The 23,783-nt window shown below is 41.0% G+C and overlaps 1 protein-coding gene across 1 annotated transcript in view; it reads right to left on the bottom strand.

Moving 5' to 3' along the window:
* Positions 1-23,783, bottom strand: part of BEND5 (BEN domain containing 5) — a 449,709-nt gene that overhangs the window by 272,699 nt on the left and 153,227 nt on the right. The window contains exon 4 of the mRNA XM_033152183.1: positions 9,854-9,948. Within this exon, the coding sequence (XP_033008074.1) occupies positions 9,854-9,948 (95 nt within the window). The remainder of the gene's footprint in view (positions 1-9,853; positions 9,949-23,783) is intronic.

Here is a 23,783-nt window from a genome sequence, read left to right as displayed (position 1 = left end):
AGCCTAAACAGAGGACAGCTCTCTGTACAGTAAAGTACATAGCAGCCCTGTCTCCAGTGACCTAGACTTTCACCACAGTCAAAGACATGGAGTAGTCAGGCCCTTGCAGCTGTGGAGGCAGTAGGTAGGCAGAAGCAGGTAGTTGGGCCAACCTACACTTGCTTGAGGCCCAGTGTCACAAGTTCATGGCCATGGTATTTTCAAGAGGTTCCCCATCCTCACTTAGTCACAAGTCACTGATGGAATCCAGACACCAGGAGTATAGAAGTGATTACCACACCCAGACTGAGCCATAACATCTTCAGGACCCAGGCACAAAAAGAAGGATTCTGGCCCCCAAATAAGGCTGTTAAAGTGAACAGCAGAGATTTTTTATCATTTTATTATTTCACAACATTTATATACTGCTTGACTGTAGTAAAATCTCAAAGCAGTTTACAAAAAGAATAAAACTATCAGTTTAAAAAAGAGTTAAAAACAAATAGTGGATTATGTAATTAGAGCATCATTGTCAAGTTCTAGAATCCCTGCAAAAATCTATTGCTATCAATCTGCACAGTGACTGTGGGGATAGACTGAGGGAAGTACCAGGTCAATTATATTTGAGTGCTACTTAGAAGAACAGTTGCTTAAGAAAATAAGTGATAAAGACAAAAGCAGCTTTTAGAAATTTCCCAAGCATATGATTCATGCTACAAGGCAGGATGTGAAACTGATATTTGTGAAAACGATGGTGTGTTCTCTGTATCTTGCCTTCACTTACCCTGAGGCTTTTCTAGTCTAAATGCACATTTCTGTAATCTTAAGGGGGGTGCCCTTGTTAACTAGGGATGTGCTGCAATGTTACTGCAGAGAATGTCCTTATTTCGTGCTCCAGTGGGAAGCTAATGGAAGGGTTGAGTAGACAATGTTTCTTTGAACATATATGATCTCCCCTTTTGTATATTCATGGGCACTGGCTCTGCACTCACTGTTGCCAACTGCAATTACTAGCAAAATAGTATTTTTAACCTACTCATACAGTTCCTATTATTTCAGCTATTCATTCATATCTATTTGGAAGGCTCAAATTATATGGGGGGAGTATTGTTGTTGTTTTTTGTTGAATATCCCAGCTTATACTTATAAATCATGCCTTGTGCAACTTAATGGATGTGAAGATTTTGAAGGAAGAGGGCTCTGAAAATGTTTTGTTTGTAATATGTAGTCCGTATATATTTACATACACGTGAGCACAGTACTCACACATTTCTTTCATGAATAAACACCACTCACATTCTTCATGCAAACACATACCATTTTGACATCCATATTCACTCATGCTCCTTACCTCTCATATACATATGTTGCACAAACCACTGCCTATCTCCTTTAAAGCCATGCCGTACCTGGTCACGGCCCACTCAGATCATTTGCCCTGTTGCTTATAGGTCCTGCCCAAAGACCAGTGGGCAGGCAGTGGGCAGACCTTGCTATGGAAGCCTCAATTGCCACATTCCCTCTAGACAAATGGGTTGCTCTATAGGTTCATTGCCTACCTCATAGCAATCATCACAACTTTTGGTGAGTAAAGTACTGAGTTGCATATTTGGCTTACTGGGTGCCCCGCTAAAGGGAACCTGGAAGTGGTGTCTGTCTGGGAGTCCACACAGGAGCTGATAGCACCCTTCCAAGTGGCAGCTCTGCTGGGCTCACCCCAATGTGATGCAGCATAGGGTGACCCTCTACCCAGGGTAGCAGTCAGCAGGTGGGCTGACTGACACCTGATGCATACCTTATGCCTTCCTCTAACCCTACTTACATCTGTAATCAATAAAAGTTGTGGGCTATTTCAATCCAATATTGATTCTGTTTATTATTTTTGTCTTGGCTGGCCCCACACCGGACTGCGTACTTCCTGCTCTACAGCCCACAAAAAATATCCAAATAAAAACGTTGAAGGACCACTGAATTAAATGAACTGCATTCATCATTCCAGTCTGTTAACATTCACCCACTTTTCCATTTCCAGAAACCAGCAGGCGAAGTAATCATAGTGGTCAGTTCCCCCAGGTAAGAACACTTAATCATTCACTTAAAATAGAATATATGGCCAGGTTCTAGCTAAAGGTCCTCCACTTTAACCAAGCACATACTTAACTTTCACAGGGTTGTGTACCTAGGCATGTGATTAAAATGTGATTAAAAACTGCTATAGTTTAAAAATTCCTATTATCTTTTTCCACTTCACTTTCAGAGGAAGTAACTTTTGCCAACACATATCAGTCATCCCAGAAATTTGGCAGTGATTCTTTTATGAATCCCTCTTATTTATTAGAGAAAAATCCCTTATGTTACCAAATGCTAATTATACAAATAACCAGTTTTCACAATTGTATTTTTCCCCCAAAGAGTTTGGAAAGAATGAGAGGTAGGAATGTGTATTCAATCTGAGGATGAACATTACAACCCCTGAACTCTTTTCTATCTCATTTTAATCCTCTCTCCCACTCTTCTTCCCTCCACCCACCTTGCTAGGCTTCCGCTCTAGCAGCAACAGCTGTAATGGGAAGAAGAGGTCTCATTCCCCCTTTTTCAGTCTCTTTCCTTCCTCAGCAGCTGAAATGCTACTAGGGAAGTATGTGCATGGAATCTTGGGAGATGCTGTTTCTCCCCAGTGCCTGAGAAACGTCAAATGCCTTGCAGAAATCACATCTCCCAGGGTTCACTGTGCATTCTACTCTAGTATATTCCACATGCTGAGGAAGAAGGGAGAACAGGCCTCTTTGCCCATTCACAAGACTCCATTAGCTGGTGTGAGCATGGGAGTTGTGGAAGGAAGCAGAGAAAGCCAGAAGACCCCTATGGTTAAGAAACCCATCTCCCCCCTAACATAATGGTCACTACTACTAGATTTCTTCTCACTTTCCCACATACAATGACCTAACCTCCAATAACTTCTTCTACAGAATGCAAGTGGCAAAGGCATACCTGCCCACGAAACTGAGGTGACTGCAGTCTACACCCAAAAATAAACTTTAAAACAGACAAGTTACAGCTAATCAAAATTCAGATGCTGTCACAACTCTGCCTTCTCCTGATCAATAAAACATGAAATACAGCTCTTTACATTTGCATTTTATTTGATAGATTTATAGAAAAGCAATGCAAACAGTAACCCTCCTGATGTGAAAGGAAAACAAGTTTACTGACATCTATATAAATTAACATTTAAGTTACTCCACAGGAAGCTCTCCGGCACCCAGACCACTACAGGGAGAAATGCTACAGCAGAGTCTAAAAGAATTTTGTAGCAGATGTAATAGATGTCAAAGCACTGCTTGACTAGAAAGACAAGTCCGCGTTTAACAGCCATTTTGAAGAATGAAATATAAAAAAGGAACACTAGTGACAATTTTGCCAAGGCCAGAGGCCTGGAACCTGACGTTATATATAAAGAGTATAGAGTTATAATTCTCTCTTCATGCAGTTAATGTCGTTTTATTTGCTGACTGATATAACTATTAACAAATGTACACCTGACAAGCTTCTCAGAGAGTTGAATACCCTGGGCAAGAGAACTGCAGGGCCCCCCTTCGCCTTCCTTCTCATACTGCAGGTACAGAGGTGACTTCAGTCACTGCCTCCTTCCCCTGAGAGGATGATCAGGTGAACATATGTGGCCCACAGTTGAGCTGGTCAGCTTTCCCAACAGAAAACTGGATATTGCCTCAGTGGCCCTCATGTCATTGCATGTACGACTGGGAAAATCTCTCATTCTCTTACACTTTGCAGATGCTTCTAGAATGAGCTCCCGTTTCCTAGTTGTATGGGTACACAACAGCTGCATGAGAAGCAATTTTCACACACTGCTTCTGAAGCACATAGAAAGCTTAGCCTGGCAACAGCATGCAGAACATGGCAGCAGATTGGAGTTCATTCTCGTCTCCAAGCAGTTGTGAGGCCCCATTGGTCAATGGGCCTCAGCATATGCCTGACTATGTCACTTGCTAATGCTAGGCTTGTTACAAGATTGTCACCTGCAGAGAATAGCCATCACCACTGCTGATTTGTTCTTTGTTATCACTTACCTCTGAATTGTCTGGACTTCACCTAGCACTATCTCCTCATTAAGATGCAGAATGTTTGGAGACTTAACAGGTGTCAAATAGATATTTGCCAGCTACAGCTATTATTCTACAGGGACGAGCTGCTGTTCCATAAATACTAATTAGAGTTTTGCACAGGATCTTTGCTGAAATACCTAAGGTGATGAGTGGCCAGTTGTTACTTTAAAAAGATTAGCGCAATTTGAAAACTAATGTCCCCAATGAGGCAATGCTCTTGCTGAATAATCAAGAGTTATAGCTAGCCTACCCAAAGAGAGTGCTTGCTCACTTCATAATTTAGAAAATCTGCTGCCTACTGAACAAGTCACTTTTCCGTTTCACTTTGAAAAAGTTGCAAAACCTTGTGGAATCAGGGGAATGGCACTGCATGTGTGTGCAACGCATAAAGTTTAATGTATTAGAGCCTATGCAGTAAAACTAATGATTTGGAAGAGTGGAGGCTAGTATATGAATTTAGGGAGCAACAACAAACACTAAAATGAACAAAGGGGGAAGGAGGGACTGTTGAAACAAGGTGGAAGAACAGGGGAGGGGGAATGGGATAATATCAGGGATGCACACTGAAAGCAATTGTTGGAGTTTGGAGAAGGTATCTGCCATTAAAAAAATCTTAGCGTCATTTAGAATCAAGCCCAAACTTCCTCCAGAGTACAGGACTAGTATGGAATGAGTTCACTGCCAGCCATCATTTCCTGTAGATCTCCTTTCCATCAAAGTTACCTTTTCAGGAAGGCAGACTGGCAAGTAGGCTAGATTGTGGCAGAAAAGTTATTGTAGGCCTATTCTTAAATCCTATGTGCTCCTGAATATGCTTAGGAGCATCCTTTGTCACCAGGTTGCATGGCAGTTGTAGTTTCTAATACATCTCAGCCAAATGAATTGGGCTGGGGGTTTAAGAAACTAAAATTTTGAATCCTATGCATTGCAAGTGCAAAAAGATGCTCCTAGACATGCTGAGGAATACCTTATTTTTCTTCCACTAGCCAACCCTCCTGTCGAAGGAGCTACTGGGACTTAAGCTAGATCTGTGTGCAGCTTCCTCAAGTGATGAGCCATCAAATTACAGGTTACAGCATCTACCTAGGCAGCAAAGTGCCCTCAAGCCCTGAACTGTCTGCTGAGGCTTGCCATAGGATCTTTCTGGACAGGAAGGAATATATGACAGTTCTAGTTGAGCAACACTGTTATCCTGTATTCTTTGGGCCCTTTGATTCTGGCTCCTGGTTTGTCCTTTGGTCCTAGCCTCTGACTTTCTCCTTGCTGCTACCTACGCCTTGGTCCTGACTATTGGCTCTGTCTGTTGACTCTGATCTTCTGGTGCAGTCACCTCTCTCATCTCTGTACAATCACCCGCCTGCCCCGCACTCCACATAATGGTATGCTTCCTTGAGAGGAAGATGGCAGAAAAAGTTAGGCTCAAGCTCTCTCCCATCAACGTGGCCTTCCAAGCATTCTCAGGGAACTTGTGTGAAAGTCCCCACCTTCTTCTGAAAATTCTCTTGAGAAAGCTCACTTAGTTGAGTCAGGAAAACCACACCCAACAGCAACTAGCAGTGGCAGCAAATGTGAACACTGTAGGTTCAGAATGTGTCTCTGCCCAATTCATACAGAAAGCATTGAAAATTACAAGTTGCATACATCCTAGTAGAAACTAATGATCCTAAGCAAGCTCAGGAGCAACCTGACTAGTTAAAAGGAGAACTATTAAGACCTTGCCTATCTTCAGCAAATTCTCTCCACTCCCAGATTCAGGTAGGTAGCCGTGTTGGTCTGATGCAGTCAAAATAAAAAATTAAAAAATTGTCCAGTAGCACCTTAGAGACCGACTAAGTTTGTTCTAAGCTTTCGTGTGCATGCACACTTCTTCAGAAGTGCTACTGGATTATTTTTTAATTTTTTATCTCCATTCCCAGTTCTCAATTCATTTGCAAAACAAGCTTGCTTGGGAAGTATGGTGATGGCATAGAGGACTGAGGCTGATCTCCCAATTTCTAGTTTTCTTTTTTTAAAAAAAAATATGAAGTGCTGTAAGACCCTAACAGTTTTCAGATAATTTTCCTAGAAAGAACAACGGAGTGCCTTCTATGGTAAGCTAGTGTGAAGTCACACATCACTAATAAGGGCAGTATATGTAGGTCTATTGTATCAACTCACAAAAGAGATCCACAAACACATAAACGCATTTCCCCCCAAAACATATTCACATCTTTAAAAAGGAAAAATAAGAGTTTGTTGACAATGGTAAGAGCAATCATCAAGAAAAAAAAGACCTGAGGTTTTGCCATTTAACAGCTATGAATGAGCAAATCATTCTGATCAATTTTACCTGACAAGTTACATCATATCTCATTGGTTTAAATTAGCATCTTTCCTGTTTCATTGTGTTTTTCTTATATGCCGTGAAATTCAACCAATATAGTTTGATATGACACAACACTACATTACTTCACAGAAGTTGTGGTTTAGTGCCATGAGTTCTGACTGACATAATTGACATAAAACCCCTAACAATGGGTTTTCAGAATATATATGGTGGCATCTGATAACATACAATGATATTTGTCACTTAGCGCCTTGCAATATATTTGATATATTACTAACAATAGACGCCAACAAGTCAAACAGCTTGAGCCTGTGCTTCTCATATACAACCTCTGCACAAGCAACCAGCAACCACAAGGAGACCACAGAAGTTCCCGATGCTGTCATGTCCCCTGTTGGTCTAAGAAGGACTCTAATACAGATGTTACAGCAGTCACCCCAACTTGAGGGAGCCCCTCAGCCTGAGGGGAGCCTTTTGACATGGCTCTTCCATCCGCCTCAGAATCTGAGGATGATTCCACTGTACCTTTTCATTCTCCACAACCACACAGGAAACTGCAACTGTATAATAGGCTACAGTACAGGCTCTTTAAATCAGAGTTTTCCAAACTGTGTGTCACGACATGTTAGTGTGTCAGCTGTAGTGTGTAGGTGTGTCGCACAAAAGCTCCCCACCCTCCTCCCAGGGCTGGAAAGGAGTTTGCTTAACCTCCAGTTTGCTAGTAAAACTGAATTACTGTGTTGTGAAAAGATGCCTGTATAAAAAGTGTGTCGCCAACATTACAAGTTTGGAAAGCTCTTCCTTAAATATTGCAAACAGCTCTCCCAGAGCTCTCCCAGAATTTTGGAGTAAGGAGTGCTGATAAGCCCTGCCCCACATTATGTGGTGCATGCGCACCATTTGAATAGCAATGCCCATCAACTTTGGGGGGAGACCAGCCCCCTAAAATATTTTATTGGGGAAGGCGAAAACCCCTCGGCCCCTAGGAGTTGACTCCTATGCCCAGAGGAGTAGAACCACTGGAAGCTCAATGTTTTCATCATAATTGTGTGTCTTTAGTTTGTATATCCCCTTCTGATGTTTATATGAAAGTGTGGCTTTAAAGGAATGCGGATGGCACTGTGGTCTAAATGACTGAGCCTCTTGGGCTTGCCGATCAGAAGGTTGGCAGTTCGAATCCCCGCAACAGGGTGAGCTCTTATTGTTTAGTCCCAGCTCCTGCCAACCTAACAGTTCAAAAGAAGGTCAAAGTGCAAGTAGATAAATAGGTACTGCTCTGGCGGGAAGGTAAATGGTGTTTCCGTGTGCTGCTCTGGTTTCAGTGTTCCATTGTGCCAGAAGCAGCTTAGTCATGCTGGCCACATGACCCAGAAAAACTGTCTGCTCCCTCAGCCTGTAAAGCGAGATGAGCGCCGCAACCCCAGAGTCATCTGTGACTGGACTTAACTGTCAGGGGTGGCTTTAAAATATTTTACGTAAGTAAGTAACAACATAATTCTAGGTGCTTTAATTTAGTTCTAAAATGTATCTTATATTCCATGGCTATTGAAGTGTAGGGGCATTAGTTAAGCTCCAACCATTTCCAGACAAACCGAGGAAAATGGCAATACCCCTTTCCAAATAGGAAATGAAATAAATTCTGCACATGGCATCTATAGACAGATTGCAGTCAACATAGCTGCCAAATGAATCTATGTCATTCTGTGTCCATGCAGAAATAGCTTTGAGCGGTGCCCCTTCTGCCTTTTATTTTTATTTTCCCTTGCAGTATTTAATACTTCTCACTGTTTGATGAAATTGTAACTGGTTTTATTTAGTCAACTTGTTTGTATATAGTGGGAAAGATGCCTGAAGGCGAAGAAGAACAAGGAAAAGTTCCTTCTCAGGAGCACAGTAATCTCTGTTTTAATGTATATATGAACAATAATTTGAAACACTGAAATACTTAAGTTACTGAAGAATATGTGCAAGAATATCCCTTAAAACAACAGAAAAGTCTGTATATTTGTAGGCCTATTTTACATAGATTTTTACAGATTGATGTTTCAATGTGAAACCACATCAAGGGAATAATGAAGAGGAAATCAGTGGTACTTAATTAACAGCAAAAATTAGAAATTAACTCTGTAAATAGAAAGGTTCAGAAGGTGCTTGATGCTGTTACAAATAAGATTTTGGGGAAAGGAATGGATGAGAGAACAATAATAGTTCATATGCCTGCATATGTGGTACTTTATTGGTCTTACTCCATCCAAAATTAGTTCTAAGAGGTTAATTTACAAAAAGCATCTCTGCTAGCAAGATCGCAACATCTAAAATCCCAATTAACTGGGGTCTTCTTCGGTGGCAAAAAGTAAAACAAAAACAAGGCAGCCTGATCTTATCTAGCTTTCTAGGCTTGTTCTGCTGTGACTAACCTCTCAAATGCCTCCTCCACATTTATCAGGTAAACTGTATACACATATTCAAAACAAAACAAAATAAAAAATTCCTTCCAGTAGCACCTTAGAGACCAACTAAGTTTGTTCTTGGTATGAGCTTTCGTGTGCATGCACACTTCTTCACGAAAGCTCATACCAAGAACAAACTTAGTTGGTCTCTAAGGTGCTACTGGAAGGAATTTTTTATTTTATTTTGTTTTGACTATGGCAGACCAACACGGCTACCTACCTGTAACTGTATACACATATCTTACTATAAGAGACTACTGATGAAAATTTGCAACAACCTTTACCAGCAAAGCATCCAACTGAGTCAACTGTCAAATAGTATGCAAAGGTCAAAAGAAAATTGTTTATTGTCTCTGACTCTGGTATGGGGCTGTATAACTACCCTCCTATGCCAAATCTGCCACTCACAAGGTTAAGCCATAATATAAAAACAACTAGCTCCTGTTGTGGAGAGAGAAATAGCACAATAGCTGAAGTATATACAAAGAAAACAAAGATTATCCAAGTTTAACCAAATAAAACAAAGAACAGCAGTTCCAGGCAGGGGCGAATGAAGGCTAACCGACACCCAGGGCAGGGCAAACCGCCGGCTGCGCACGCGTTGTGCCACTACGTACGATGCATTTGTGGCGTCGCTACGTAGGGCGCATGTGCGGCATCACTACATACAGTGCAGTTTGCCACCGGCACCACCTGAGCACCATACGGACGGTGGTGGGATCCTCTGCTCACGGCTGCAGCCATGAACGGAGGATCCTCCACATGTGGCTGTGGTGGCACGATGGCTGCTTGCATCACAGTGCCCAGGAGCAGCAAGGCGAGCACCCCGTGGGGTGCCTTCTTGTCACACACACCCTGACATGGCACCTGGGCACACCGCCCCCCGCCCCCCTGTGATGCCACTGGTACCAAGATGTATTGTGGGCAAAGCTTTTTCCAAAAACACAGTATTAACTGGTATGGTAACTTACCATTTCGGCCTGCTTGTGGATTTCACCATTGGAGCCATTCCATCCCGATAGAGGCTTTTTGTTTTACTGAAGTTTACAATGTTGAAAATGACTCTCTGAAAGACACAAGGTGAGGGAGAATCTCAGTTGTTTATTAAATATCTTTCACATAGATCACCAATGTTAGAGCTGTGTAACCAGATGCCAAATTTTGAAATATAAACAAGACAATCGTTTTAAAAATCCTTTAGGGGCATGTGAAATGCTTTTGCTTATATATTTAATTTTCCCAGCATTCTCCTTGCACTGCTGAAAGTTGCTAATTGTATTCTACTGGTAATCATTCCAGTTGCGAAAAGAAAGAGAAAAGAAAACGGGAAGACAAGAAAGGAGATATGAGCAAACCTGCAAAAAAATAGAACATTTATTATTACTAGGCCTCTTGTGTATTCCTTGCCAGAAACAAGATATGAAAGAAAACCCATGGGAATATGCTTTGAATCTACCACAAAACCAAAACACCAGTTGGGGGGAGTCTTTCCTACCTAATAAGACACCACAGGCTATGTCAGGCACAGTGTGACATTTCAGTTAAAAAACAAAACATAGCAATGTATTTGTTGAACACCTGAACTAGAATAAGAACTGGCTAATGAATTTGAGCAAGTAGCCATTAGTGGAAATAGTTTCTAATTTAAAAAGTAAGCAATTTCTTAACCTTTAATAATAAATGGTAAATTTTATCACCTTGCACTCTGAAATCACCAGATGGGGCCTGGATGAATCTCCTGACACCAGGGGTGGGAAACTTCCAGCCCATTGGGGCTAATTAGGCCCACCAGGCCATTTGGCAAAACCATGGCCATTTGCCCTACACCTGATGGCATAGATATTTGTGTCAGGTGTGCTGAAGTATGGTTTCTGCCAAAATCTTTAATGCTCAAACCAATATACTATGTAGGCCAAATAAGTTTCAAAGGCACAACAGGGTATATCCATAGATAAGTCACCAAAGCATTGATCCAACAAGCACGCCCTTGGGTAGTCAGGGGAAATGACTGAAGTAAGTTGAAAAACATACGTCTTGTAAGGACTTGGTTTCTTAAGTGGGTTACCTGAGACAAAGGTGATTAAGCTGAGGCTGAATCTAGGGGCGGGGCAAGATTATTTAAGACATAAGGTTTATGGAGGTAAGACAATATAAATTTCCCACCACAGGATGACTAGACAGTCTTGGAGTGCAAAAGTGAGGATTGTGTGAGGCAGTAAGGAGAAAGTGCCCCAAGTCCATACCATATTTTTGAGTGACAAGGCAGAATAGAGGGGGACACTCTTGAGAAATGTAAATGAGCACTGTGATTAGATTACCAATGGACAGTGCCAACTGGAAGGCTTTTGTCTTTCCAGGACCAATTAATGACCAAACAGAATGACACATTCATGTCAGCGGTTGCCAAATAGGTTAGAATTAAATCATACCATCCAACATTTGACTGAACAAATTCGGGGTGAGTAGGAGCCAGTTGACTCATGCTTCCTCCTCGCAGCTTTCTCCTGTGCATGGGGATGTTGCTATCTCCCTCTCTACAAGCCTGCTAGCAGTTACTGCTTCCCTCATCTTGCCCTCTTACTCCCACACCAACTGCCACCCAGTTTCAATCCTTGGCCCTTTCCTTGAAACGCACGTGACTTCAAAGACTCCTACAGTCAACCATAGAGTTCTACAATCAACCATGGAGAGGAGAGGGGAAAACGAGAGCATATCCCTTGAGCTCTGTAACTCTATACTTAATTGAGGAGAATCTCCCCGTGCTTTGGGGGTAGATTGTGATTATTTCGAAGCACCTCAATGCTTTTCAGAAGATTCCCCCCTCCCTTGCTTGCTTTGGTAACCCAAAACAAAATGATCAGATTTCTATTTTATCTATGGCCCATGGAGAATATGTTAAATGCCAACAACTGCCTCAAGCTATGGATAAGAAAAAACCAGGAAGCACACTCTTTCCCCAAAGTTTATTCTAGTCCATTTCTAATAAGGCTCAAGGTGAAGGGGCTATGTTGGCATTGTCAGTAAAGTAAAGCAAAGCAACCTTATTGATTTGTGCCCTCGGGAGGGGGAAGAGGAGAGGCCTTCAGGGCAGGAAGCTTGAGGGCTCTGCAGGGTGCTAGAGTCCAACCTTCTCCATCCCAAAGGTTATTAAGCACTAAAGAGGCTTTGGGAATAAGCCCTCATGCTGCCTTCTGATGCTGCTGTGGCAGACCAAAAGCGGGGTGCCCCAAATCCAAACAAAACCCTGGGGCACCTGATTGAAAACAGGGACTGCCAATAGGGAAAAATCAGGGCTCTTGGGAGGGGTCTGTTGAATTAAGTATTCACATACAACTGGAATTCTTGCTTCACCTTCCCAAGTGGACAAGTTTGTTTACTGCTGATGAGGATAGCCAGTGTATATACCCAGATGGTGTTAGACTTCAACTCCTAATCAGTTTCATCCAGCATGTCAAATGGTTAGGGATACTAGAAGTCCAACATCATAGGAGGGCCACAGGTTCCCCATGGCTGATGTATGTACTAATTATGTAAAGGTAAAGGTACCCCTGACCATTAGGTCCAGTTGCGGACGACTCTAGGGTTGCGGCGCTCTATAGGCCGAGGGAGCCGGCAATTGTCATCTCACTCTATAGGCCGAGGGAGCCGGTAATTGTCTGCAGACAGCTTCCGGGTCATGTGGCCAGCATGACTAAGCAGTGCACGGAAACGCCGTTTACCTTCCCACCAAACAAAAGCTCACCCCATCACGGGGATTCGAACTGCTGACCTTCGATCAGCAAGCCCTAGGCTCTGTGGGTTGGACCACAGCACCACCCGCATCCCTATACTAATTATGTACTTACTAACTAATTGTGGTTTTCAATTTGCTATATTCAAGCTGACTTTTCAATGGGCAGGATGTCCATTTAGTACAGTTGCTGTGTTTCTGCTGTTTACATTCCCAAAATAGCAATATGGCAGTCTGTGATATTAATATTCAATGATAAAAATGTGTTCATTCCACACTGTAAAATAGAAGCATTTTAAATAAAATAGAAGCTGTTTAATTTGACTTCTGTTTGTAAAACCAAATTAAGCTGGAGCAAATTGGTTAGTTAAACCTGATGTTCTTGCTGAATAATCAAAACTAACAAAGTGCCTCTATTACTTTAATGCACTTATGCTGAGGTTGGCATGAAGGAACTTTCTAATTCTACGAAGTGGATAATGACTAACACAGGACAGATGGCAGACACTAAGAATGGTCTCATCCCAACCAAATGGGTCCCCACCTATCTCTGCTACAAATTTTGGGTAAATTTTACCAACTAGGTTAAGCAGTGAATTTATAAATATTTGAAAAAGTATAATTATACAGTTTCAACCACTTTCTCCCCAAGTGCAGTTAGCGAGCAGTTTCAGTCCTTTCAGGAAGCTATGCTACCTAAAATCATTTCATAGCAGCGATTAACTTTATCAAACTATGCCCCTAGTCTAATGGAACATATAAACCCCAGGTTTAAAATTAAAATCGGGAGCTATGGCATATTATCAGTACATGTAAAACTCTACTAGATAGCCCACCAAGTGAAGTATATAAAATGTAATAACGTCAATACACACCCTAACAGAAACAGAAAATATGCAGCTTGCTCACTAAAATATACAAATATATCCTGAAGTGAAATAGTGTAATACAAGCTTGTGATACAGTAAGGAAACATTTGCTGACATAAATAAAATAAATAGCTGCTAGATTTGACACACACACACACACCCCTTTTGCAGGCAATTTAAATATTCCTGCTGGCTTTACGTGAGTGCTTTTTCCTTCTTTATATTTTTTTGGTTAATTGTGACAGTCTGATACTAAATCATGCAATACGAAGTTGGTATTTATTTCAGCAATACAATACTTGCATCATATTGTTGATACTAACCAGAATAATAATAATAATAATAATAATAATAATAATAATAATAATAATAATAATAATACCCCACCCATTGAATTGGGTTGCCCCAGGCACTCTGGGCAACTTCCAACATATATAAAAACATAATGAAACATTCTGTTATAAAGTAGCATGTCTCAAACTTCCTGAATTAACCCCCCTCCCCCGTACCAACAACTACTTACCCTATCTTCCAGGATAAGCACCACCATCACATTCCAACCAGTGACAAGCAGTGCAGATAGTGTTTCATGTGCTACTTTATTTCATGTTTGAGGGCAGAGAGATGTTAAAGCCCTTTGATTTCAGGTGTGGGGAACCTTTGGCCCTCAGAATGTTGCTGAACTGCATCTCCCATCATCCTCGGTCATTAGTCATGCTGACTAAGGCAGATGGGAGTTGTAACACCTGGAGGACCAATGGTTCTCTCACCCTCTTCTGCATGAATTAGCATTGGTTCCCCAGGGTTTAAGAAAGGAGTGTTCTCCAGTCATGTTTGGATATGCTGGGGGTTAGGAACTTCTGTGTGAAAAGCAAGTGCTCTACAACTGAGCTATGAACTTAATCCTGTGTGTGTTAAATTTCATGTGAACATTTGTCAAAGGTAGATATACTATTTTTATACAGCCTGCAACTTTGGCACATTTCAGTTGGATGCATATGGATTTACGACCTTCACCATTTAAAAAAAACAATGGAAAGGGGGCAGATGCCCAGGAAAAATGACTTTGGCACTCTTACCCACCATTAACCCAATGTGCTTTGACTATACGTAATTTTGGCTTTAGGCCTGATCCCTGGAACATAACCCCGACATAGGTTACGGGCTTACTGTACTTTCTGGGTGTTCAAAGAACGGTGCCTACTAATAACAACAGCCACAAACCAATTTTTGTACCACTTGTGACTGTGCAAATAAATCAAACTTCTGTACAAACCTGCCAAGAAAGACTGGTAAACATTACACCTTTCAGTTTTAGTTCAGCCAGCAATATTTACAGTTTTAAATATCCAGTTGAATCACTCCTTTCACATAATACATAGCTGCTGCTTCTTTTTAAAATTTAAATATTTATGACATTTAGTCCTCCCCTACCAGTTAACAAATATTTAAAGCCTGTCTGCTGTCAGGGCAAGAAAATTCATTCCCACATGTGGAGAGAACTGTACAGAGCCCTAGCTGATTTGTTAATCAGGAGCACCTGTGCCTTGTTATGTTTAAGTTGTCAAAGCATAGGTTGTTACTGAACTCATTTAAAATGGCAATGAAGAGGAGAGCTTACATATTGGCATGCTTTTCCCCCACTTCTTGGACTTCCTACTAAAGCTGCTTTAAGAGGAAAAAAAATAAGACAGAGAAGAATGACTGTATTTAGCTGAATACATTATAACGTAAACATGGCAAAAAACAGCTATCTTTCCTTTAACAAAATATAGCCAGATGGTTGTATTTTGTGCATTCTTATGAATAAACTTTTGACAATTAGTATTTGGAAATGATTATTTTGTTCTGGCAATAATTGCAAGATACTTGATATAAAATCCATGTGTGGTTTGTTTCGGTTTATAAATTTTAAATTCCACGATGCACATTCCGTACCTTGGTAGTAGACTTTGCAACAAAGTATTTTAAGTATGGTCATGCATTAAACTTCTCAGTTTCCACATAATTAGAAAAGCTATCCATGTTTAGGCATCCATGTTCTTTTCAATCACTATTATGGCTGCAGGTGGGTGGTAACAGCTGGCTGCTTTAGAAGTTTACTTGCAAAATCTGCTGATATCTTAATCCTCAAGAGAAGGCAGCTGAGTGATTCAAGTTTCCATTCTTAAGGGTAAGTATTATTATGCAGAAAGAAGCAACACTATGAAGTTTAACAAGAAATTACCACAGATTCAGGAGTGTTAACATTGCAATTGAAACTGTATACTGGGTAGGGTCCCATGATTCACTTTCCATGGGACAGAACTTCTGTTGCTGTTGTACAGACAGAATGTTTCATCATGGGCATTTTTTTTCTCATGATAATATTGCTTTAATATGTCTTTGATGACATTCTTCCTTCCTTCACAATGACCAGTGTCATGGGAGTCCTGTTCCAAAAGTATTAGGAGAAATAATGTGTTGCTAATATGTCACAATATATATGTGTGCAGTGCCACTGTGTGCAGATACAACAAAGGAGATCCATATCAATTTTGTTCACAAAAACAGAGTTTTCAATGCGTGTCAATGGAAGCCGTGTCCAAGGCTTTCTCCTTTTGCAGTGGGGCTTTCATCCTGCTACCCCAACCCTGAAATTGGCTAGGAAGTGGGGTCAGGAGAACCTCCAGAACACTGTGTTGTGGGAGGAGAGGGGGGATTGTTCCATAAGGCAATCTGTAGTGCTTCTTCACATGGAAGTATTGGAACAGTGTGATGATGAATTTCATCCTATGCAATTTTGGCCTTACCACACTCTAGCTACAGGACCTTCATTTACAGACTGAAAATCCATGGCCTACAGAAAATTTGTAGTGGTCTAACCTTGTTTCTTATAATAATCTGATGTAATAAAAACTGCAGAGCCCTTATTAATTCTTCACAACTGTCCTCTTGTTACAATTGAGTGACAACACTGTAACAGCAGTCTCGCCATTTACTTTTTATCAGTCAAGGTTTCACAGTTTTGGTATTTTAACCAATGAAGCAATGCTTTTATGGTAGGCTATCAGATGTGATATGTAAATCAAAATATGGAAATAGAATCTGACAATAACCAATTGTGTCTGTTTGTGACGTGGTCAGTGTGTGGTACAACATTAGTCATTTGTGCGTCTACCTGTGTTGTGTGAAAACAATTGGGCTGCCAGCCTTGGAGCTTACATGTATTTTTCAGTTAACATTTTGTGCTCCCTTAGACATAGTGACCCCTTCATGGATCACTGCCTTGTTGTGATGAAGGGGCTTGAATAACTCTAAGAAGCTATGAGCTATACCGTGCAGGGCCACCCAAGACGGACAGATCATAGCCAAGAGTTTAGACTAAATGTGATCCACCTGGAGAAGGAACTGGCAAACCACTCTAGTATTCTGCCAAGAAAACTCCATGGACATAAAAAAGGAGAAGCTTTGAGAAGAAAGTGAGAGTTTCCAAGGCATGCTTTGGTTCATGGGGTCACGGAGAGTCGACACAACTAAGACGACTAAACAACAAGACATAGTGATGAGAATAGATTTGCTCTTATGGTTCCTGTTTCCTCATTCTATCTACTACTGTTTCCCCGTTTGACAAGCGAAAGCCTTTTTGCAATGCAATTGCAGCCTTCTTAGTCATCATGCAACACCAAGATTTGCAACAGGGCACTAATGCTATGGCCCTTGCATTTGATCCTATCTACTTTTTGCCCTGATCATATGAGCAGGCTATAACTTTGACTCTCTACATCCTCTGGTTTTTCACATCTCCTTCTATAAGATGCATCTCAGAAGGCAGATATATATAGCGGTTGTGTGGTCTTAAAACAATGAATGTGAAAATAGTATGTTTCTTCAGTTATCAATGTGTATATCATTCTCCCAGCTAGGATATCCCTTTATAAATATGATGCTGGGGGCTCTATCTCAAAAGAGCTTATGCCATCATAAATGTGTTAGCTTTTAAGGTGCCAAGGGACACTTTGTTGCATGACTATTGAGAAACTGAGCAATACATAGTGTAATGTTGAAAGAAGGAAGTAGGAAGACTTGATACATAAGGAAGGAACAAAAAATTATTACTATATTGCCGAATGTGGGGAAAACAGATGGTCTCCAGAACAGCAAATTAGCTAAAATACTGGTAGCATCACAGGGATTATGTCTTTCTGTAAAAATAAAAATAAAAAAAAATAGAAAGAAATCAGAGATTCTCCAATAATTAAACACAGATTGGGTTTAATTCAGTGTTAGACAGGAAGGCCTTTGGTGATATTTTGTTGTAGTTTGAATGGCTTTTATTGCCATTACAAGGTTAATCACAGGCTTTGCTATTCAAGTTTAGGTCTCTCTTAATCTTCTTTCATACTACAGAATAGTTACAAAATGTAAGATTTAATTTCAAATTTCAATGATAATGGTAGTGGAACAATGCATGTTTGTTGTTGTATAGCATTACTATTCTAATATCAGAAACTTAGTTTCAGGTGTAAGATAAACAACAAAATTGAAAGGTTTTCATTGTTATTAATTTGCCAAAATTGGTGATTTCTGGCCCCACACAGTCAGCTGGACACAGGCTGGACTAGGTTTTTTGTGCTCGATAGGATGAAGGTGATCTAGATACAGGCTTGGATACAGTTCTGTTTTCATAGACAGATGGTTATCTGGTCAGATTTAGGATCACTTGCATACCAAAGAAATGGGATGTGGCCCTCATAGTCAACAAAAGAGTGGCAAAAGCTGTACTGGGATGCAATCTCAAAAATGATAGAATGATCTCAATATGAATCCAAGGCAGACCTTTTAACATCACAGTAATCCAAGTTTATGCACCAACTACCAGTGCTGAAGAAACTGAAATTGACCAATTCTATGAAGACTTACAACACCTTATAGAAATGACACCAAAGAAGGATGTTCTTCTCATTATAGTGGATTGGAATGCTAAAGTAGGGAGTGAAGAGATAAAGGAACAACTGGCAAGTTTGACCTTGGAGTTCAAAATGAAGCAGGGCAAAGGCTAATAGAGTTCTGTCAAGAGAACAAGCTGCTCATCACAAACACTCTTTTCCATCAACACAAGAGACGACTTTACACATGGACATCACCAGATGGGCAGCATCGAAATCAGATTGATTACAGTGGTACCTCGCAAGACGAATGCCTCGCTAGACGAAAGGCATTCGCTAACGAAAGGGTGACTTGCAAGACGAATTTTCCTATGGCCGTGACTCGCAAAATGAAAATGTTTTGTGGTTTGTTTGTTTGTTTTTTGTAAAACCGCGCTTCCTCTGACCATGCTTCGCAAGACGAAATTTCCGCTATATGACAACACTTGCGGAACGAATTAATTTCGTCTTGCGAGGCACCACTGTATATTCTCTGTAGCCAAAGATGGAGAAGCTCTATACAGTTAGCAAAAAGAAGGCCTGGAGCTGACTGTGGCTCAGATCATCAGCTACTTATAGCAAAATTCCATCTTAAACTGAAGAAAGTAGGAAAAACCACTGGGCCAGTAAGATAAAATCTAAATCAAATTCCTTATTAATATACAGTGGAAGAGAGGAACAGGTTTAAGGATTTAGATTTGGTGGATAGAGTGCTTGAAGAACTATGGATGGAGGCTCGCAACATTATGCAGGAGGCAGCAACGAAAACCATCCCAATGAAAAGGAAATGCAAGAAAGCAAAGTGGCTGTCCAATGAGGCCTTACAAATAGTGGGGGAGAGAAGGCAAGCAAAATGTGAGCGAGATACTGAAAGATACAGGAAACTGAATGCAGATTTCCAAAAAATAGCAAGGAGAGACAAGAGGGCCTTCTTAAACGAGCAATGCAAAAAAATAGAGGAAAACAACAGAATGGGAAAAACCAGAGATGTGTTCAAGAAAATTGGAGATATGAAAGGAACATTTTGTACAAAGATTATCATAATAAAGGACAAAAGTGGAAAGGATCTAACAGAAGCAGAAGACATCAAGAAGAGGTGGCAAGAATACACAGAGGAATTATACCAGAAAGATATGGAGGTCTCATACACCCCAGGTAGTGTGGTTGCTGACCTTGAGCAAGTCAAATGGGCGTTAGAAAGCACTGCTAACAACAAGGCCAGTGGAAGTGATGATATTCCAGCTGAACTATTCAAAATTTTAAAAGATTATGCTGTTAAGGTGCTACACTCAATATGCCAGCAAGTTTGGAAAGCCCAGCAGTGGCCAGAGGATTGGAGAAGATCAGACTACATCCCAATCCCAAAGAAGGGCAGTGCAAAGAATGCTACAACTACCGAACAATTGCGCTCATTTCAAACACTAGCAAGGTTATGCTTAAATTTCTACAAGGCAGGCTTAAGCAATATGTGGACCGAGAACTCCCAGAAGTGCAAGCTGGATTTCGAAGGGGCAGAGGAACCAGAGACAAAATTGCAAACATGCGCTGGATTATGGAGAAAGCTAGAGAGTTCCAGAAAAACATTTATTTCTGCTTCATTGACTACGCAAAAGCTTTTGACTGTGTCAACCACAGCAAACTATGGCAAGTTCTTAAAGAAATCGGAGTGCCTGATCACCTCATCTGTCTCCTGAGAAATCTCTATGTGGGACAAGAAGCTACAGTTAGAAGTGGATATGGAATAACTGATTGGTTCAAAATTGGGAAAGGAGTATGACAAGGCTGTATATTGTCTCCCTGCTTATTTAACTTATATGCAGAATTCATTATGTGAAAGGCTGGACTGGATGAATCCCAAGACAGAATTAAGATTGCAGGAAGAAATATCAACAACCTCAGATATGCTGATGACACAACCTTGATGGCAGAAAGTGAGGAGGAATTAAAGAACCTTTTAATGAGGGTGAAAGAGGAGAGTGCAAAATATGGTCTGAAGCTCAACATCAAAAAAACTAAGATCATGGCCACTGGTCCCATCACCTCCTGGCAAATAGAAGGGGAGAAATGGAGGCAGTGAGAGATTTTACTTTCTTGGGTTCCATGATCACTGCAGATGGTGACAGCAGTCACGAAATTAGAAGATGCCTGCTTCTTGGGAGAAAAGCAATGACAAACCTAGACAGCATCTTAAAAAGCAAAGACATCACCTTGCCGACAAAGGTCCGTATAGTTAAAGCTATGGTTTTCCCAGTAGTAATGTATGGAAGTGAGAGCTGGATCATAAAGAAGGCTGATCACTGAAGAATTGATGCTTTTGAATTCTGGTGCTGGAGGAGACTCTTGAGAGTCCCATGGACTGCAAGAAGATCAAACCTATCTATTCTTAAGGAAATCAGCCCTGAGTGCTCACTGGAAGGACAGATCCTGAAGCTGAGGCTCCAATACTTTGGTCACCTCATGAGAAGAGAAGACTCCCTGGAAAAGACCCTGATGTTGGGAAAGATGGAGGGCACAAGGAGAAGGGGACAACAGAGGACAAGATGGTTGGACAGTGTTATCGAAGCTACCAACATGAGTCTGACCAAACTGCAGGAGGCAGTGGAAGACAGGAGTGCCTGGTGTGCTTTGGTTTATGGTGTCACGAAGAGTCAGACATGACTAAACAACTAAACCAAAACAGCATCCCAAAACTTTGCAGGGGATCTGTTCTGATGGCTCCACCCAAAAGACTAAAGGATCAGAATGATTTTCTGACTGTTCTTGTGGATTTCCCTGTCACACCAGCTGCTGATCCTGTCAAACCTGTGGTCGACTTCTGCAACAGAGAAATAGCCAAGGACATTTACATGATTGCTCCTGAACATTCTCTCCATGGAAGTGGAGCTCAGCCAAGTTAATTATTTTGTGATTTGAGGAATGCTGGCAATGAAATGACAGGGAAGAGTACTCAAGTGATAGTGGCAGATTTGTGACAAATATGGTTGAACACAAGCTATAGCTTATCACAGACCTTTATCTGGGGTGATTGTGGTGGCAAAATAAAAATAAAAAACCCTCCCTCCACAACATCCACTCCTAGTCACCCTCAGAAAGGGTGTTATGGTGATAGACACTCGGCTACCCTGCCTGTCTGTCCCTGCAGTCTTCGCCCCCATTGATAGTAGCAGGTTCCATCTGCTTTGTTAATTGGAGACAAAAATGCTGGTAATAAATGGTGATATTGAAGCTGGTGTCACCAAGCAACAGTTTTTTATCTACATAATTGTAGTATCAATTAGCTGGTTAGTTTCCTATGACCAGGCATTTGTACAGTCATCCTGGTTTTTAAAGAAAAAAAGAGTACCTGTTCTTCCCCTGTACTCCTCTCACCAGGCAGCAGGAAAGGAACCAAGGCAACCTGTCCATTTGCTTAAGCAGGAGCCAGTGGGTGAGCAAACAGCTAAGGGAATGGTATGCCGTCTCACGGTCAATGTGTAGCAAAAGATTTATCCCCTTTCAGATTTGGTATTTAAATAGGGTAAAACATATACCATATGACCAGAATTTCTAAATATAAGAACCTTCACACATTCATTTTCACACCTGTGATACTTCATACCCAAGTTCATAACAAATTGCTTTTGATGATGTCACCCGACCCGTCAGTGTTTATTCTTACATCCCTGTTTTCTATATTTTTCTGATGAAAGGAGGCATTGCAACAATAGTACTGACTGATGCTCAACTTGACTACTAATTTGCTTCCGAAGTAAACTGGCAAGTGAAGCTGACATATTCAGAACTCCTAAGCACCAAATGATGCTATTATACCAGTTGTAATTTGAATATTAATGTAGTTATAGCCTTATAAAAATATTATAGCATCAAGCAATTTGTCCATACCATTCCCTCCCACTATCTGTCACCCAAATAATAAATGATATCTATTATATTAAGGCATAGAATCAGTACTTTATAGTATCTGTTGTAACCTTAGAGCAGCCCTGGGATTTATAAAAATGGAAAATCTAACTGCATTGAGCCAATTTTATTCTTTCTATGTGCTAAAATTAAAATCTCTTATGTACTGTAATGTCACTACTGGGTTTTTTTTGGTATAATTTCCGTCTTGAGCATGCATCTGCTCAGAAGAAAATAAGAGAAATGTGGATATCTGATTCTTTAAGCTTGGCTGCTAAATGAATTATTTTAAATATTTGTAACCTATTTGGCCTTCCAAAAGGTTACAAATACAGCCCATGGCAACAGCAAAATGTAAAGTACAACACTAGATAAAACACAGCAATAAAGGTAATCCAAAATGAGGAGTTTGCAGTATGAAAGCCACAAACGCAGCATCAACACACCAAAACCAGTTTTGAGTCAACAAAGTCAGCCTCAGCTTACTATAGTTCTGAAGGGATATATTTGGTGGGATTTCCAAGGAAAAGCGTTCCAGGGAGAAAGCACCCACTCAGGGAAAAAGACTTGTGCATAATGCATTCAAGTCTGAAAAAAGTAGTACTTTAAGCACCATTTTAGGACTCTTAATGTGGAAGCCAAGTGGCAGGAGTGGCTGGTGCAGAGAGGTGAGAGTGCAGAGCCAGCCATCTGATAGCAGGATTGCACTATGGGGGTGGGGCAGGCAGCAGTGAGGTGAGGTGAGGATTCTGTGAACACATGAGTGCTCTCGCCAGTGTGCACAAGCACCCCCAGCCTTACTGGTCTGCCTGGCTCCATGCAAGATGCTGCTGGCAACGAGGTTTTTCTGTGCCCCTGCTCCACCAGCTTAATGAGGACGCTAGTATTGGGTAATCGTGTGTGAGCAGGATCAATCTTTTGCGGAATAAAAGGATGACAGATCTCTAAAGGGAGTGTACTGCTGTGTTAATGCTTCATGAACAAAATAGACAAGATATCTGCAAAAGAGGAAGTGCTTGCCAACTCCTTTCAGCTTTCAGAAACTTTGATCACTGGTCATTGTGGAGGTACAGGACTTGCCTCTTTAATGATATCTCCATATGTGGAATGGAGCCAAGAAACTATGAACTCCATTCCACAAGAGTTGGCTGGTCACACCCAAAGTACACAATCAAAGTTTAGTCTAGCAGGAAGGAATAAGGAAATATTCCTACTATCTCCCAATATATTTACTTCCAAACATAAAGATACATAAATCAAGGATCTCTTGTCAGATAAGTCTACCCAAGGCTAATCTATAGTTTTCTCACCCCACCCCACCCCACCACATCAATCTATTTCTCCTGACCATAGGGAAATAAACGTTACTGGGTTCATCTGCATCTTTGCCTAGCATGGCAAGTTGTCGATACTCTGTAGGACTGTCTAGGATAGAATTATTTAGAACTGTTTTATTCACTTTATTTGCTATTTCTTATTTTGACAACGTGAATAA

Source organism: Lacerta agilis, chromosome 6 (genome assembly GCF_009819535.1).
Source record: "Lacerta agilis isolate rLacAgi1 chromosome 6, rLacAgi1.pri, whole genome shotgun sequence".
Classification (NCBI taxonomy): domain Eukaryota; kingdom Metazoa; phylum Chordata; class Lepidosauria; order Squamata; family Lacertidae; genus Lacerta; species Lacerta agilis.
Note: the sequence above shows the minus strand (reverse complement) of the source record. Positions and strands in the feature narration are given on the sequence as shown.